At 57.5% G+C, this 15663-nt stretch overlaps 1 protein-coding gene across 3 annotated transcripts; it reads left to right on the top strand.

Moving 5' to 3' along the window:
- The first annotated feature begins 3989 nt into the window (after positions 1 to 3989).
- Positions 3990 to 7334, top strand: ACTG1 (actin gamma 1). Of its 3 annotated transcripts, none has more exons than XM_075014181.1 (6): positions 3990 to 4059; positions 4721 to 4856; positions 4963 to 5202; positions 5477 to 5915; positions 6107 to 6288; positions 6384 to 7334. In XM_075014181.1, exons 2-6 carry the CDS (start codon positions 4734 to 4736, stop codon positions 6525 to 6527), a joined length of 1128 nt encoding a protein of 375 aa, XP_074870282.1. In that variant the 5' UTR covers positions 3990 to 4059; positions 4721 to 4733; the 3' UTR covers positions 6528 to 7334. The 3 variants fall into 3 exon arrangements, with proteins under 3 accessions (XP_074870282.1, XP_074870285.1, XP_074870286.1); XM_075014184.1 differs by having other exon boundaries at positions 4009 to 4059; positions 4724 to 4856; XM_075014185.1 differs by lacking the exons at positions 3990 to 4059; positions 4721 to 4856 and adding an exon at positions 5306 to 5343 and having other exon boundaries at positions 5119 to 5202.
- The last annotated feature ends 8329 nt before the right edge of the window (positions 7335 to 15663 follow it).

Here is a 15663-nt window from a genome sequence, read left to right on the forward strand (position 1 = left end):
TTGCGTTCCGCTCAGCAGCGGGGTCCTTCTGGCCCCCTGGAGGCGTTTTGCCCCTCCCAGGATCTGATCTGGAGTTACTCATACACATGAACGCTCACTGCTTGGGGCTTGGCGGCACTGGCAATTGGCTTTCTGGTTTGGACAAGAGGAAGAGAAACAGGTTCGTGCTGTGTGGGAGGAGTGAGTCACCGGTACCTACCCCAGGGCTGCTTAGCCAGCTGTGTGTGGAGAGCGTGGGGATGGGAGGGACCCAGCCATTTAACTCTCCCGTGCCAGAGCTGCTTGTGTGCAACAGGGTTTTGCAGGCCATCCAGCTTGGCCAGGAGAACAACGCACAGCAGCGGCTGCTCCTTTCCTCTCCCTCCGTCCCAAAAGGCACGGCTGGTTTCCATCAGCACCTCTGGAGTGTGGCTGGAAAAGCCTTTTAGTGCTGGGCGGCTGAATAACGGCTCTTTCCTCTAACTAGGTGATTCGCCCATTTCCCCCAGGCCCAGAGCCGGGAGTGATGGAGGATGATGTGTTTTCCTAGATGTGCTGGAGATGTCCTGGGCTGTAACAGGAAAGGAAAACAAGGCAGCCTGGCTTATTGTCGGAGGACAGGCAGCCGAGCATGAGATGGTTGTTCATCGCTCCAGCTCAAATATTAGAGAGCCCAGCACATCCCTCCCCACATATGTTAAAGAACTCATCCAAACCGTAACTTCCAGCCGCACCCCACCTCCATAACACATGCCGGGAAATTCTCTGAGCTCCTCCCCTCAGATTTTTTTCAAAAGACGAGATGATCTGTGCCGACTCCTGTGTATTTCATTACTCCACCTCATCCGCTGGTGCGTTATTTCATTTCTATACACCTAGGGGCTATAGTGCATCTAGATTTCCTGCTTCAAAGCTAATGGTGGGTATTTGTTTATCTAGCACCAGGGTGTGCTCAGGGCGTTCCATGGCAAGGTCTCTCCCCCAAGTGGGGTTGAGTCTCCCTAATAATAAAGGTGTGATGACAAATACAGTGCACTGCCCCCCCAGCCCCGGAGCCCTTTCTTCTCTGTGAGCGGAGAGGCCCCAGTGACCTGAACTGCATTCTGGACATGGAATCAAGCTGGCATTTTTGTTCCATGTCCCTGGCTGCAGGGCCTGGCGGCTCACAGTGGTAACTAGCTGTCAGGGCTCCAGCTCTGCTACCGGCTTCCTGTGACCTTCACCTTTCTCTCTCTCCGTTTACCCACCTGTAAAATGGGGATAAAGCTATCTGCTCACCCAGGCGATAGGCTAGTAGGCAGAACAGCCCGACAGCGAGTCACATCTCAACTTTCATTCTACCTCCAGCCACTATGTGCAAGTTCTGCTGTCTATTTATTTGCATCACATGGAGAGATTTCAATTGACTGTTAGTAACCATCTCCCCAGTGTGTCTGACCTAGATTCCTTGGCCCCAAATATGCAGATCCTAGCAGGTCTGGCAACCCATGCAGGTTGGAGGAGAATTGTTTGACTGACACCTTAGAAACCGAGCTCCTGCACTGATACTTCCAAGGCGCTTTGTACACTGACGTCCCTGGGAACAGCAATGCTCTTTCTTGGTCCTGCTGTGTCATCCTTCTCCCCAGAAGTAGCTGCATTTCACTGCTGCTGTTCGCACATTCAGTGCAACTCACATTTACAGAAAACTCCATTCCATGCCCCCTTTTTTCATCTACACTGACTATTTCCTCCATTATCCATATTTATTTAGTGCTCCCATGATCCCCTAGCAGAGGACCTGCTGCCCTCTATGGTAGGGCTGGACGCGGAAGCCTGAATAAACCTGGGTAACCTGGTATTTGCTTTTTCTTGCAACGGTGATTCACAAAAGCAGACTGCCTGGTATTTGGTCCCCAGCAATGGCTCCCCCAGGCACTAGAAGAACCCATGAAAACAACCACAATTACAAACATTAATTAGTTAGTTTGTGAATCCCTCTGATGACGGCAATCAATAGTAAAAAGAAACGCAAACTCTAGGCGACCAGTGCCCCTGCGCAGTGCAGTGGAAAGGTGCTCTGAGATTTAAGCCATGAAGCTGCAGGGCCGGATTACAGGGCCACGGGGAGAATGCGGCCCACCCTGCTCCAAGGCTGGCGTGACAGGGGTATAAGGTGGTAGAGCAAGGCGGGGATTAGACGATGGCATTGGTGCTGAGACACTTAGGATAAAGCTCATAGCAAAGTTGCACTGCAGGGGGCTCTCAGCTGAGGCACAACCACACCATGCTGCGGCTGGGCCATGCCGTGTCTGGAAAGGGACGGTAGTGGCACTGGGGCGCTCTAGCAGTGCCACTGTGTGACCGGGGGGGCTGGGATGCCTCTGCGGCACCAGGTGCAAGGTGCGGCAGTGCTGTCATCGTAGAACATATTGCCTGGCTCAGAGGTGCTGGAGGGCCACCCAGCGCAGGGCCCGGGGTGATACTGGGGACACAGCACAGGGCCGGAGATGTCGAGTGACGGTCCCAGGAGGAAACAGCAGCGCCTGGGTTGATATTGGGGCACACAGCCAGGGCTGATCTCGGCGTGAGGGTCCCAGGATACAGCAGTCTGGGCTGATATTGGGATGCACAGCCAGGGCCAGAGGTTAATATTGGGGTGCATAGTGCAGGGCCAGGGGTGTGCCAGTGGGGCACAGAGCACAGGGCCCAAGGGTGATATTGGGGCACACAGCACAGGAACAGGGATATCGAGTGAGGGTCCCAGGAGTGCCAGGAGCACACAGCATCTGGGGTGATATTGGGGTGCACAGCCAGGGCCGATCTCAGGGTGAGGGTCCCAGGAACACACAGCAGTGTCTGGGGTGATATTGGGGCACACAGCCAGGGCCGATCTCGGGGTGAGGGTCCCAGGAGCACACAGCAGTGTCTGGGGTGATATTGGGGTGCACAGCCAGGGCCGTTCTCGGAGTGAGGGTCCCAGGAGCACACAGCAGTGTCTGCGGTGATATTGGGGTGCACAGCCAGGGCCGATCTCAGGGTGAGGGTCCCAGGAACACACAGCGGTGTCTGGGGTGATATTGGGGCACACAGCCAGGGCCGATCTCGGGGTGAGGGTCCCAGGAGCACACAGCAGTGTCTGGGGTGATATTGGGGTGCACAGCCAGGGCCGTTCTCGGAGTGAGGGTCCCAGGAGCACACAGCAGTGTCTGCAGTGATATTGGGGCGCACAGCCAGGGCCGTTCTCGGGGTGAGGGTCCCAGGAGCACACAGCAGTGCCTGGGGTGATATTGGGGCGCACAGCCAGGGCCGTTCTCGGGGTGAGGGTCCCAGGAGCACACAGCAGTGTCTGGGGCGATATTGGGGCGCACAGCCAGGGCCGTTCTCGGGGTGAGGGTCCCAGGAGCACACAGCAGTGTCTGGGGTGATATTGGGGTGCACAGCCAGGGCCGTTCTCGGAGTGAGGGTCCCAGGAGCACACAGCAGTGTCTGCGGTGATATTGGGGCGCACAGCCAGGGCCGTTCTCGGGGTGAGGGTCCCAGGAGCACACAGCAGGGTCTGGGGTGATATTGGGGCGCACAGCCAGGGCCGTTCTCGGGGTGAGGGTCCCAGGAGCACACAGCAGTGTCTGGGGCGATATTGGGGCGCACAGCCAGGGCCGTTCTCGGGGTGAGGGTCCCAGGAGCACACAGCAATGCCTGGGGTGATATTGGGGCGCACAGCCAGGGCCCGAGGGGATATTGGGGCGCACACCGCACGCCAGGGCCCGGGGATCCCGGGGTGCACGGCGATCTGCGGGCACACCTCGCACACCGCCGCCCCCCGCCCGTTTCCCAAGCAGGTTCCGGGGCGCGCGGGGCTGGAGGGCGTGGCCAGGCCGGTGAGCCGCCCCACGTGGCCTGGGCAGCGCCAGCCAATGGGCGCGCGTGTTCCTGAAAGATCTCCATATATGGCTATGTTCTCGGCCGGCGAGGCGGGGCCGGCACCCCCGGCTATAAAAGGGCGGGGCTGGGCACTCGACGGTCTCACTCAGCCGGCGGCAGCGCAGCCAGCAGCCTCGCGTCTCGCAGCACCGAGAGAAGCCTCCTTCCCCGCCCCAGGTACGGCCCCACCTCGCGCGTGCCGGCCGGCCCGCCCGCCGCCCGGCATCGCAGCTGCCCGCGCCTGCGCCGGCCCCGCAGCCCGCCCGCCCGGCGAGCCCCTCCGGCTCGAGCCCGGGCTGGCCCATTGCGGGCGGCGCGACCCGGGACGCGCCCCGGCCGGCTGTTTGAGCGGTGTGAGCTTCTCCCCCCGCCCCGGCTCGCGGTGGTATCGCCCGGCCGGCCGTTTGAATGGCGCGAGGCCGTGTGCGGGCTCTGGCTAGGTAGGGGCTGTGATTGGTCCCCTTGGAGGGTGACGTAAGGGAGCGGGAGACTTGAATGGCGGGGCGGGGCTGCTTCTCCCCAGCGCAGGGGCGGGGGCTGCAGCCTTCTGGTTGCTGTGGCAACGGGCCCCTGGGGCTGAGCGCGTGCTGCCGGGGACCAGCCAGGGGGCGCTGCCCTGCAGGCAGCCCGAGCCGCCGGGCAGGTGTAATGGGCGGTGCCGTGGTGCGGCGCAGCCTCAGCTGGACCGAAGGTGCAGCAGTGGCGGGTGGGTGGGGCTGGCCCGGCTGCCTGGGTTAGGCTGGCCCAGCCCTTGTGGGTGCTGGAGGCTCGGGCTTCAGCCTGCGGGGAGGGCCCCTGGGTGTCCAGCGCCGCCGACCAAGGGCGTTCCCATCTGCAGCAGGATCTCCAAGATGGAAGAAGAAATTGCAGCGCTCGTCATTGACAACGGCTCCGGTATGTGCAAAGCTGGCTTTGCAGGCGATGACGCTCCTCGAGCTGTGTTCCCCTCCATCGTGGGACGCCCCAGGCACCAGGTTAGTAGCCAAGCAAGGTGCTGCTTGACGTTCCCACTTCCAGTGTTAATAGGAGTTGGCAGAGATGAGCATCTTGAAACCTAATCACTTGCCTTGTTTTTAAAAGGGTGTTATGGTTGGCATGGGACAGAAGGACAGCTATGTAGGTGATGAGGCCCAGAGCAAGAGGGGTATCCTGACTCTGAAGTATCCTATTGAACATGGTATTGTCACCAACTGGGATGACATGGAGAAAATCTGGCATCACACTTTCTACAATGAGCTGCGTGTGGCACCTGAGGAACACCCTGTTCTGCTGACAGAAGCTCCCCTGAACCCCAAGGCCAACAGAGAGAAAATGACACAGGTATAGTTACTGCAATATATAACCACGATCAGCTGTCATCTGTTTTTCACGGATCCTTTTTGTGTTATCTTCTAAAATGTAAGTGTTCTTTCAATATTTTCAGGGTTCTGTACACCTGGCATTGCCTTCCTGAAGTCTCAGGTTTCTTTTATTTGCTTTTTCTGCCTGCATTCTTTGCTTTTCTCAGCACCTCAGTTTTTGCATGTGTGTGTCTAACATGGGTTTGAGGGGTTTTTTACTACTTGTAAATAAAACATCACTTTGTTTTTCCTAGATCATGTTCGAGACCTTCAATACCCCAGCCATGTATGTTGCTATCCAGGCAGTGTTGTCTCTGTATGCCTCTGGTCGTACCACTGGTATTGTTATGGACTCTGGTGATGGTGTTACCCATACTGTGCCTATCTATGAGGGTTATGCTCTGCCCCATGCCATCCTGCGTCTGGACTTGGCTGGCCGAGACCTGACAGACTACCTCATGAAGATCCTGACAGAAAGAGGCTATAGCTTCACCACAACAGCTGAAAGGGAAATTGTCCGTGACATAAAGGAAAAGCTGTGCTATGTTGCCCTGGATTTTGAGCAGGAGATGGCCACTGCTGCTTCATCTTCCTCACTGGAGAAGAGCTATGAATTGCCTGATGGTCAGGTGATCACCATTGGCAATGAGCGGTTCAGGTGTCCAGAGGCCCTCTTCCAGCCCTCCTTCCTGGGTAAGTATTTGCAGACCTTTATTGAGGACAAATCCAGGCTTGTCTGGACATGGCTGAAGCACTGACCTAGCTTCAGGAGACCCAACCCCTGCTTTAGGCTGCTGCTGTGTAAGGAGCTCACAGCCAAGCTGTCTTGCAATCCAGAGGGTATCTACCTCATGCTGTACTAAGTGACCACTCCTGTCTCTTAGGTATGGAATCCTGTGGCATTCATGAGACCACTTTCAACTCCATCATGAAATGTGATGTAGATATTCGAAAGGACCTGTATGCCAACACAGTATTGTCTGGGGGAACCACAATGTACCCTGGAATTGCTGACAGAATGCAAAAAGAAATCACAGCTCTGGCACCCAGCACAATGAAAATTAAGGTAAATGACTTGACACTCTGAAAGTGTCAGTGAAATTTGGGGCGGGGGGCTGGATTTTTTGATTGACTGACTGATTTACCTCTCATCACTTCTAGATTATTGCTCCACCTGAGCGTAAATACTCAGTCTGGATTGGTGGCTCCATCTTGGCTTCTCTGTCTACCTTCCAGCAGATGTGGATCAGCAAGCAGGAATATGATGAGTCTGGCCCATCCATTGTCCACCGTAAATGCTTCTAAATGGACTGCTAGCAGATGTACAGCATCTGCTGCATGAATTTTCACTAGTATACATTTGCCTGGGCAAATTTATACACTTCATGCTAGCCTCAAAACTGGAATAAGCCTTTTTCAAAGAACTTGCCCTTGGAAAGTCTGTATGAGAAATAGATCCAGTGTTGGATTGAACAGTCGCTGATTTGACCCTGTATTCAAGTTAACTGTTCCCTTGGTGTACATTTCAGCACATACCCTGTACATATCTGAGCTAAACCTTGGTTACAGGTGCCATCATTCATGTTGACAAATGCTAGGGTCAACTTCTGTTCTCTAGAAGGAATCTACCAGTGAGGCTGTAGTTCTGGTAACTTGTCAATATTGACAAGTGACACTCCCGTTTTAAACTCTTCAGGGTAAGACTAGATGTGTACAGGGTATTTGTTGGACTTCCACTACACAGCGCTGAGTGGTCCAGATGGTGGTAGAGGCTGGTAGGAGTTCATCAGAACTTTTTTGTTGCTGCCATTCTAGCAAGGCTGGGAACCCTGACATTCAAGCCTTATGAACCAGGTTTTGTTTTATTACCCCCACCTGTTTCCTAGCAAACATCCTCGGGGCTGAAGTTACTCAACTTGGGTTGCTGAAACTGCATTTACACATGTAAATTTTACACATCACATTTAATTTATGTAAGGTTTTTGTATGCTGCCTTAATGTTCTCACCTGACAGTAGAAAAACAATTTGTAAGTCATCTTGAAGTTGAGAAATTGTAATGCCCAAACACATCAATGTGTAAGGAAAAATAAAGTGCTGCAGTAACAACTCCATTCCTGTCTAATGGGTTTTTTTTGCAAGCGTCAAGCTTGACAACCTCCTGGGAGCCTATGGGTTAACAATCAAATGTTTGGGAGTATGACAGGCTCTAAAAGGAGTAGACTACTACACTGAGCCAATAGCCCTTCTTGGCATTCTAAGACTCTCATGTTCACCTTAGTGTTGGGGAAAGGAGATGGTATGTTCATTGTAATGGGGGCTAGGTAAGCTTTTTTGAGAGCAGGAGCCTATCAGCTGCAGCCATAGTGCTGGGGCTGTGGCTGCGGCTGCAAGCATGAGTCATGCCTCAGCGCAATGATATCGACTTGTGTCCAGAGCAGAAGTTTAAATGCTCCCCTACCTTAGAAGTTTGAGCTTGATGCATCAACCAGAGCTCTTAGTCTTACATATGAGTAGTCGGTTTCTCATTGAAGTAGTACAAACATGTTAATGCTCTTCAGAAATTCCCATTTCAGTGTCCCTGGAAGAGCTGGTGGCTTTAGAAATGCTAGTAACTCCTGCCCTTGATTCAGGTGCAGTTTCGCTTTAAAGCATGGGGTTAAGCTTCACGTGGTGGTGGTAGGGCTGTTTGTTTGCCTGGCATGAGCAAGGATGTAAGTTCAGCTGGTTGGATGCTTTCACCCTGTAGGTTTTGAAATATGTAGATTGCTTGTGAGGCTTTAGTATAACGAGTTTCCTGTTGGCAGGGAGTTGGCTTGCTGTAAAGGAGATGAATTTTCAGCAGTATGCAGAGGCCCTGTAGAGAACTGGCTCATCTCCATAATGGTGCACTCTACAGAGCTGTGTTGCGCACACACACTAGCTCATATGAAATCCCTGCTTGGTAAGTTGTCTTAGCAAATAGGGGAGAAGAGATGCTAATTAATTGAAATACTGAAGGTCATGCAGTGAGTCAGTGGCAGAGCTGCAATTAGGCACTTGCATTTGCTTCTCTAATTAGTGCTGTGCCACTGTTCAGAACCTTGTGGTTTAAATGTTAAACAGAGCAGTGCTGCTGTGTTAAGCACCATGGCAACGGGTCTTAACCATCCAACATCACTTGCCTCCTTATACACAAGCTGCTGTGGCAAATCAGCATTGCAGGTGGATTTTCAATGGTGCAGGCACATACCTGGGGAGCAATATTACAATCTAGACTGTAAGAAGGAAATAGGGCCTAGAATAGGGGAAGTAAGAGTTTCAAGGTGATAAGATTGGGAAAAGTAAAGCAATCAGCTTAGGAGCAAAGTTGAGCATTTTGAAAATGTGTATTCAGCATGTTGTAGGGCTGTGAGCCAGGAGTGATAAAAGATTCAAAGACAAGAATATTGATGATCCAGAGTTACAGAAAGATCCTGAGAAAAGGATGGGTGCAGAATGTCGCCAACAAGGAATTACATGGCAAGATACGGCTGAAAGAACCTGCTGCAGAAGGTTGTGACACCAGTTACAGCTAGTTAGGCGCATTTGCAGAATGAAGAACAAAAAATCAAGACCCTGGTATTTGGCATGATGGATGGCTCAAATAAGAGGCAGACCCTGCAGAGAACGTGTAGCTGCTACAGTAGATAGGTGCAGTGTTAGTCTACAGAACTTAAGCCATTCTGTGCTGGAGAGGGAAAGATGGAAACAGGCATCAGACACCAACTAGAGCTGAGCCCATGGTTGATGATGATGAGCTGGGTTTTGCACAAGATACAGGGTGAGATTTGAAAAGTAGGACTCAGTGCATTTGCTTGGGCCTAGCTCCACAGAGACATTTAGGCTCCTACTTTCATTTCCAGTGGATGCTCCTTTCTTCAACCCACTCAACCTTTCAGATTTCCAGACTGAGCAAAACCGTAAGGGTGGAGCAGCTTCCTTTCCATGGAAAGTGTCTGCTTGCAAAGTGCAGCCTTCAGCGAGCATGAGGTCATCAATCACTGTTTTAGAAACTGCCAGCTTGGATCTGTCTTGGGGTGGGTCCTTCTTGCCCCGGTGGTCTGTTTCTGACACTAGCTAGCCCCAGATGCTTACCCTGAGTTTCTGACTCCCACTAGCTAGAGACTACCTGGGCCCTGAAAAATGAGGGTTTATATCCCTCAGAGCTTTCCTACCTGGTCTATGTTTAAAAAGTTGCATCGCTCAGGAGTGAAAAAATCTCCACCCAAGTGACTCAGGCCAGGTCTACACTAGGACGAAAAATGGATGTACAATATGCAGCTCCAGCTATGTGAATTGCACACCTGGAGTCAAAGAACCTTACAGCAATTTACTGTGCTGACCCCATGACAAGAAACTCTCCTGTTGACTTCCTGTAATCTTCACAACTGTGAGAAGTCCTGGGGTTAGGGGGTGCTACCAGACCTGCTAAATCAAACCCTGGAAGACCAGCCTCTGGAGTGTCATCTCCGGTAAGTACAGACACACCCTCAGATAAGCCGAGTTCATCCCCAGTGCAGACAGGGAGGGGCAGGAGGTGCTGTGCTGATGAGTGAGACCCCCCCAATGTCAGATCAAGATGTGTCCACACTGAAACTCTCGCAGCGCTTTTGCATCCTGCCTCACCCTGGCCTCACCAACTTGTGGCAGTGAATTCTCTAATCTGCCTGAAGAGGAACAAGCTGTTTGTGACGTGTAGAAGGCATGAGAAGGTGCATTAGCCATTTCCACGGGAAGAGCAGCAGAGATTTTTCACTGCCATAACTCACCTCATGTTGGCTTTTTGCTGTGCGATTTGCCAGGGAGCTGGAGGGGAGGTGTTGAGGTGTCTTGTTTGTCTATAAATATCCTCCGAGCTGGCCGGCAGGGTGAATAAGGCCTTACCTGAGCAGCAGACTGCCTTTGGATTCCAGGGGGCAGGGAGATTTCCTCTGCCGTGGAAAAACAATTCCGTCTTCTGAGATGCCATTTGGGATGCCTAACAGATGTCAAGCTAAATAAGCAGACTTTGTCGGTTGGAGAAATTTTGATTGGCAGCCGCTTGCGTCTGTGTTCACAAAGGCCTTAGCTCTAAATCCCCTTGCAAGGGTTTGTGTGTTACAGGAGCTGATGCAGTGTCCCTCCCCTCCTAGGTAGAATGGTGGCACATTAATCACCCCAGGAAAAAAGCGAAACAAGAAAGAAGGAACAAAGTTCTGCAGGGGCAGCGGGAGTGGGAGGCTGCGCCTGCTTACTCAGAGCAGCCAGTATGCTGCATCCCAGAGCTGTGAGTTCACCCTGCCTCTTTGCTTAAGAGCGTGGCAAGTGCTCTGGCCACAGGTGGCTTTCCCATGGTGCTGGGCATACATAGCAATGCCCCGGGGTCAGGCACTCAGTGCCCCCCAAGGCACCTTGTGTTTGCATGCCAAGAGACAGGCCAGGCCATGGCTTTGAGCGGTAGGTCAGGTGATCTGGGGCCTTTACTTCTCCTCCCAGCCATTGTCTGCCTTGGCTGATCAGCTGGTAAGTGCTTGAGGCAGGGATGGTCTCCCACCCTTTGCCACGTGCTCCGTTTCCTTCCTGGGCATGTCCCTGGCGCTCTGGGCCAAGCAGCGACTGCACTGTGGGTGGACAGCCTGGGTGGGAGTTGTGCCTCTGGTTTAAGGTGCAGCCTGCTTTGCCCGTTTTGGGGGTTGAGTGTTGGGCAGCCGAAGTAAGTTATGTTACAGCGTAGCCCGGCAGTCACTTCGCTGCCCAGGGCTTGGATCACACCTGGCTCCATTCCGTTAGCAAATCCCTGGGGCAGAGTTTTCTGCATGAAAACTTCTCTCAGCCCCATGTCCTTAGCTGGGCAGATGAACTGTGTCTGGCAGCGCTGGCCGGCTGGACAAAGGGCTGCACAGCGCGTCAGATGCTAAGCCACCAGTGGGTGATGCGATTAGCTGCAGAGAACCCGGCTAGTGAGTTCTGTTCCCGGGATTCCAGGCACACTCTGTTCCCTTCGCTGCAGAATAGACAGGGCCCCACAGTCCCTGCCTGGCCTCTCCTTTGTTTCAGGACAAAGGGCCCAGCCTCGGGTCAAATTCAGCAGCCAGATGTCGCGCCCCATAGGGGCCTGTCTAATAAATTCTGCTCTCCCCGGGGCTAGGGAACCACTGATTCTCTGCTAATCAGATTGCTTCAGCCAAGCAAATACCCCAGTGCCAAGTCCCACAGCCCCCCAACTGTGATCCCCCAGCCAGGGCTGCACCCTGGCCCTACCCCGCCCCAGCTCACCAGGGCTAGCGGAAGCTTTTTTTAAAAAAATTGTGTTTTGCCAGAAAGTCACAAACTACAGCAAAAACCGATGGCCATTCGGGGGGCGGGGCTGTTTGTTTTAAGCCCCCTCTTCCATTGGTTACATCTAAACGGGGGGAGGGGAATCCACCTCTCATGCCCACTACCTCCCTGTCTCCCTAGCTTTTTGGAGCCCCCCCCCCCAGCAGCCCATGAGCTGGGAGGGGGGGTGAAGCCCAGCCCTAGTAGTTTTGTTGTGTTCTGTTTTTAACAAAGGATAGCACGTGCTCTTTGCCCTCTGCCTGCCGCCAGCCCTGTGTATTTCAGTGGGCAGACAGGATTTCTCCTCCACTGCCCTGATCAAGGCACCTGTCTGTCCGTCCGCTCCATTCCATACCCCTCCGCATGGTCGCTCTCCCTGCCCCAGCTTGGTGTGTCTGGCCTCACCCAGTAGCCCTGCACGTGCGTGCGCGCAGACGCACACACACACACACACACACGACCAGTAGCCCTGCAAACACACACAGACACACACAGAGCGAGTAGCCCTGCACACAGACACACAGACACAGACACACACAGAGCCAGTAGCCCTGCGCGCGCGCGCGCGCGCACACACACACACACGCACACGCACGCACGCACACACACACACACACACACACACACACAGAGCTGGCCAGGCGTGTGCCTGGAGGCTGCGGGCTGCCCCTTCCCCACCCCCGCCCCCGGCTGCCGGAGCCGCGGCTAACGGAGGAGGCGCCGCTGCGCAGGCGGCGCGCTAGGGGGCAGCGCAGCCCCGCGCGCGCCCGAAGCGAGGCAGGGGACGGCTCCAGCGCCCCCAGCAGGGCGGCCGGGCCGGGCCGCGCAGCTCACCAGCGCCGCACGGGGGAGCCGGGCCCTGCGCTACCTCCCCGCTGCGCGGAGCCCGGTGCCGGCGTCGCGGCTGGCGCTCGCGGGGCTCCGCGCTACCCGCACGGCGGAAACAGGCCCCGCTCCGGCCAAGACTGACGCCGGCAGCCGTGGGTGGGCCGGGGGAGGGGGGCGAGATCCCCTCTCCGCCCCAGGGGTGAGCCCTGCAGGGCAGGCTGCGGCGGTGGGGGGCGGGGAAAGGCGGCCAGCATGTCCAGCGCCGAGCACTGGGCCCCAGGAGCTCCCAGCCCGCTGCGGGGTACAGCAGTCTCCTCGGGGTCGGGGGGAAACTGAGTCATGCAGCGAGCTAGGCCGAAAGGCCGGTGAGTTTGCGCCCCCAGGCTGTAGGCTGCTTTTCAGTGGGTGCTGAGCCCCAGCCTGCTGCTCTTCGCGGCCTGACTGCTATTTTGCAGGGCAGAGGGACTGGGTTGGGGGCCCTCCAAGGCAGGATTATGGGGGACCAGCAGAGATGTGGGCACAGCCAGACAGCACCTTCAGAGTGACCCAGGAGCAGTGCCCAGCAAGGGAGGCTGCTGGGATGCTGGGGAGTCTCAGTCTGTGTGCATTGGGGTGCTGCGCTGGGCGGGTCAGAGTCGAGGTCCCACCAGATTTGAAAGTGCAGTCATGGTGCTGGGAACACTCCTTTGGGGTGCAGGGATCCCTGCAGTGGTGGGGGACTCCTTGGGGTGCTAGGCCACTGCTTGCAGCCTTCTCCTGGAAGAAGGAAAATCCGTAGGTCAGACATCTGCATGGGGTGGCCCCCAAGAGTCCCAGCAGGCCTCAGCCAGAGACCAGCGGTCCCTGCCCTGGAGGGGAGCCAGCCTGCACAGTGGGCACCGTGTTTTGGGGCCCCAGGTGCTTGCTGCACATTGCTGTGCCCTGGTGGGGGGAGACCTGTGGTGAGGGCCAGTGGAGGGGCCTGGGACATGTGGCCATCTGATGGGGGCAGGGGGCTGGGGCATGGTAGAGGGCAGCGTCCTGTCCCATGATGCCCCCTGCAGGCAGCGCCCCCTCTGAGAGCTGAGATGTGCCAGGGGGCATTTACCGTGACCCAGCACCCCAGGGAAGGGACCCCACCGAAAGGGCAGCCGTGGGGCAGGCCAGGGCAGCCCAGCAGGTGGAGGCTGGCGCAGAGGTGAGCCAGGGAGGGCTCTGGCTGCTGGGTCTGCCAGCCCCCGCTCCGGCCCTTGCCCTGCTCTCACGCTGTACCGTGCCTGGCTTGCTGGGAAGGAGCGAGCCTGACGCAGCTTTTGCTTGTATCTCAGCTGGCGCTTGTCACGGTCTGGGAAAGCCAACTTGGCTGCGTGTGGTGGTTCACTTGTTAACTTGCTGAGTCGGGGCCGTTCAGGTCCTGGCGTTGGAAGGGATTCCCGGCCTGCCTCCCTGGGTCCCTGTGGCTGCTTAACTCTGCCGCAGCCTGCAGACAAGCCCCAGGGCTGGCACTGCACCAATTGCAGAGCTCTGGGGTGCCTGCTCACTGCCCTGGGGATGGCACATGCCCGCCCCCCCAAGTCCAAGGAGCCGGTGCCATGTGTGGGGAGAGGGTCTCCCGGCCTCCCCCGCTCAGGGTCAGAGGCTGCTACGTGCTGGGGGGGTGCATCCCCTTCTCCCAGCTCCAGCTGGCACCTCCTGCTCTGCACACACAGCCCACCTGGGCCTGCAGCGTAGATGCCCCTCGGCGCCCCTGGTGCCAAGTGGCAGCTGCTTGCCCTGCCTGCCATCCTCGGGGCCCTGTGACTGCTACTCCATCCTGACCCCTGTTGGGGGCTCCAGGACTCACCGCCCCCCCAGCTGCCCCCTGCCCTTGGCATTGGCCTGCTGGGTGCCACCTCGTGGCTGAAAGCGGGATAGCCTCGTGCGGCTCAGCTTGGGGGTGCAGGAGAGAGGCCCAAGGCACTGCACAAAGGGGGCCCGTGCAGCTTGGCACACATAGGGGTCAGGGTCACGGGTGCCCACAATGCCGGGTGGGGGGCCAGCTGGGCTCCGGCTTCCCGCGCCCGTACAGCTCCCCTGGCCGGTGCACCAAGGCGGGGCCCCGGGCTGCGAGCCGTGCTCCGGACCCTGCTGGCCAGTGACTGCCCCGTCGGGGGGGCGTGTGGCTCACGTGGCTCTGCCCACGCAACGGTTTCGCCCGTGTCGGGGTGACCCCGGCGCTCCAGTGGGGGGGGGGGCCCGCTGGGACCCCTGAGGACTCACCGGTACCTCTCCCCGTGCACCACTGAGCTGCCGGCTGCTGCGGGATTGGGGAGGGGAGGCACGTGCGGGTTCCTGCCCCAGCCCCAGCCCGGGACGGTCGATGGGCGGAGCTAGCAGCGGCCCTGCAGCGCCCCCTGGGGGAGAGCGGCTGCGGCTGCCTGGCCTTGCCGCGGGCAGCGAAGGGTTAACCTCACCCGGCTGGCGAGAACAAAGGGGAGCCCCGCTGGCCAATAGGTGCGCAGAGCTGCATTTTGACGCGCTCCGGTTGGCTGCGGTAGGACCAATGGCAGGTGGGCGCTGGGCGCCGGTCCTGTCCCACGTGGGTGAAGGAGCCGCGAGGCACGTCTCCATTGGCTGGCGGGGCGCCCGTCCGTCGCTCAGCCCGGCCCACGTCACCTAGCGTCAAGGAGCCGCGTGCGGGGCCCGGTGATGGGCGCTGCAGGGGGCGGGGCCCGAGAGCCCGGAGGGATTCCCCCCTCCCCCCTCCCCGCCGCGGTGGGGAAACTGAGGCAGGGGGAGCGCCGCGGTTTGCTCCAGCGCCCCGTGCTTGGGGCGGAGCCTCCCCTCCCCCTGGGCTCCGCGGCCCCGTGACGGGCTGTTCTGCCCCGCCCATCCCGCCCGCGAGCCCCGGCGCGTGTCCCCCCCGTGTGCGTGGCCGGGAGCGGTGCGGGGGGAGTTGCGTTCCCCGTCGCCCTGCCCCGGCCGGAGCTGCCCCCCCGCACCTCGAGGCCTGGAGCCAAACGTTCGTCAAACTCCCCCGGCCCGGCTCCTGCACCTGCAGATGCAGCGCCCGGTCCCAGCGGCGCCTGCCGCCGGTCCCCAGCCTCATCCCCGGGGGGCCCGGCCAGGGCAGAGCACAGTGCAATGGTCTAACCACTGACCACCCGGCCGGGGGCGGACCGGGTCTGCCCTGCCCCGCTGGGAGCCCGGGTGCCTCCCGCGGGAAGTGACTTTTCCCCTTGCACTGGGTGTCAGGCTCTATAGGCCGGCTCCCTGCAACCCGGCTGAGCCCAGCGGCGCTGGAGCTGGGGGTGCCCAAGGGGCCTGCCCGCCCTGCGG

The sequence above is a fragment of the Carettochelys insculpta genome, chromosome 20, assembly GCF_033958435.1.
Source record: "Carettochelys insculpta isolate YL-2023 chromosome 20, ASM3395843v1, whole genome shotgun sequence".
Taxonomy (NCBI): domain Eukaryota; kingdom Metazoa; phylum Chordata; order Testudines; family Carettochelyidae; genus Carettochelys; species Carettochelys insculpta.

Coding starts and splice junctions, on each gene's coding strand:
- ACTG1 (XM_075014181.1), top strand. CDS start 4,734: ATGGAAGAAGAAATTGCAGCGCTCGTCATTGACAACGGCTCCGGTATG. Junction 4,857..4,962: donor TGGGACGCCCCAGGCACCAG/GTTAGTAGCCAA, acceptor TGTTTTTAAAAG/GGTGTTATGGTTGGCATGGG. Junction 5,916..6,106: donor CTTCCAGCCCTCCTTCCTGG/GTAAGTATTTGC, acceptor CCTGTCTCTTAG/GTATGGAATCCTGTGGCATT.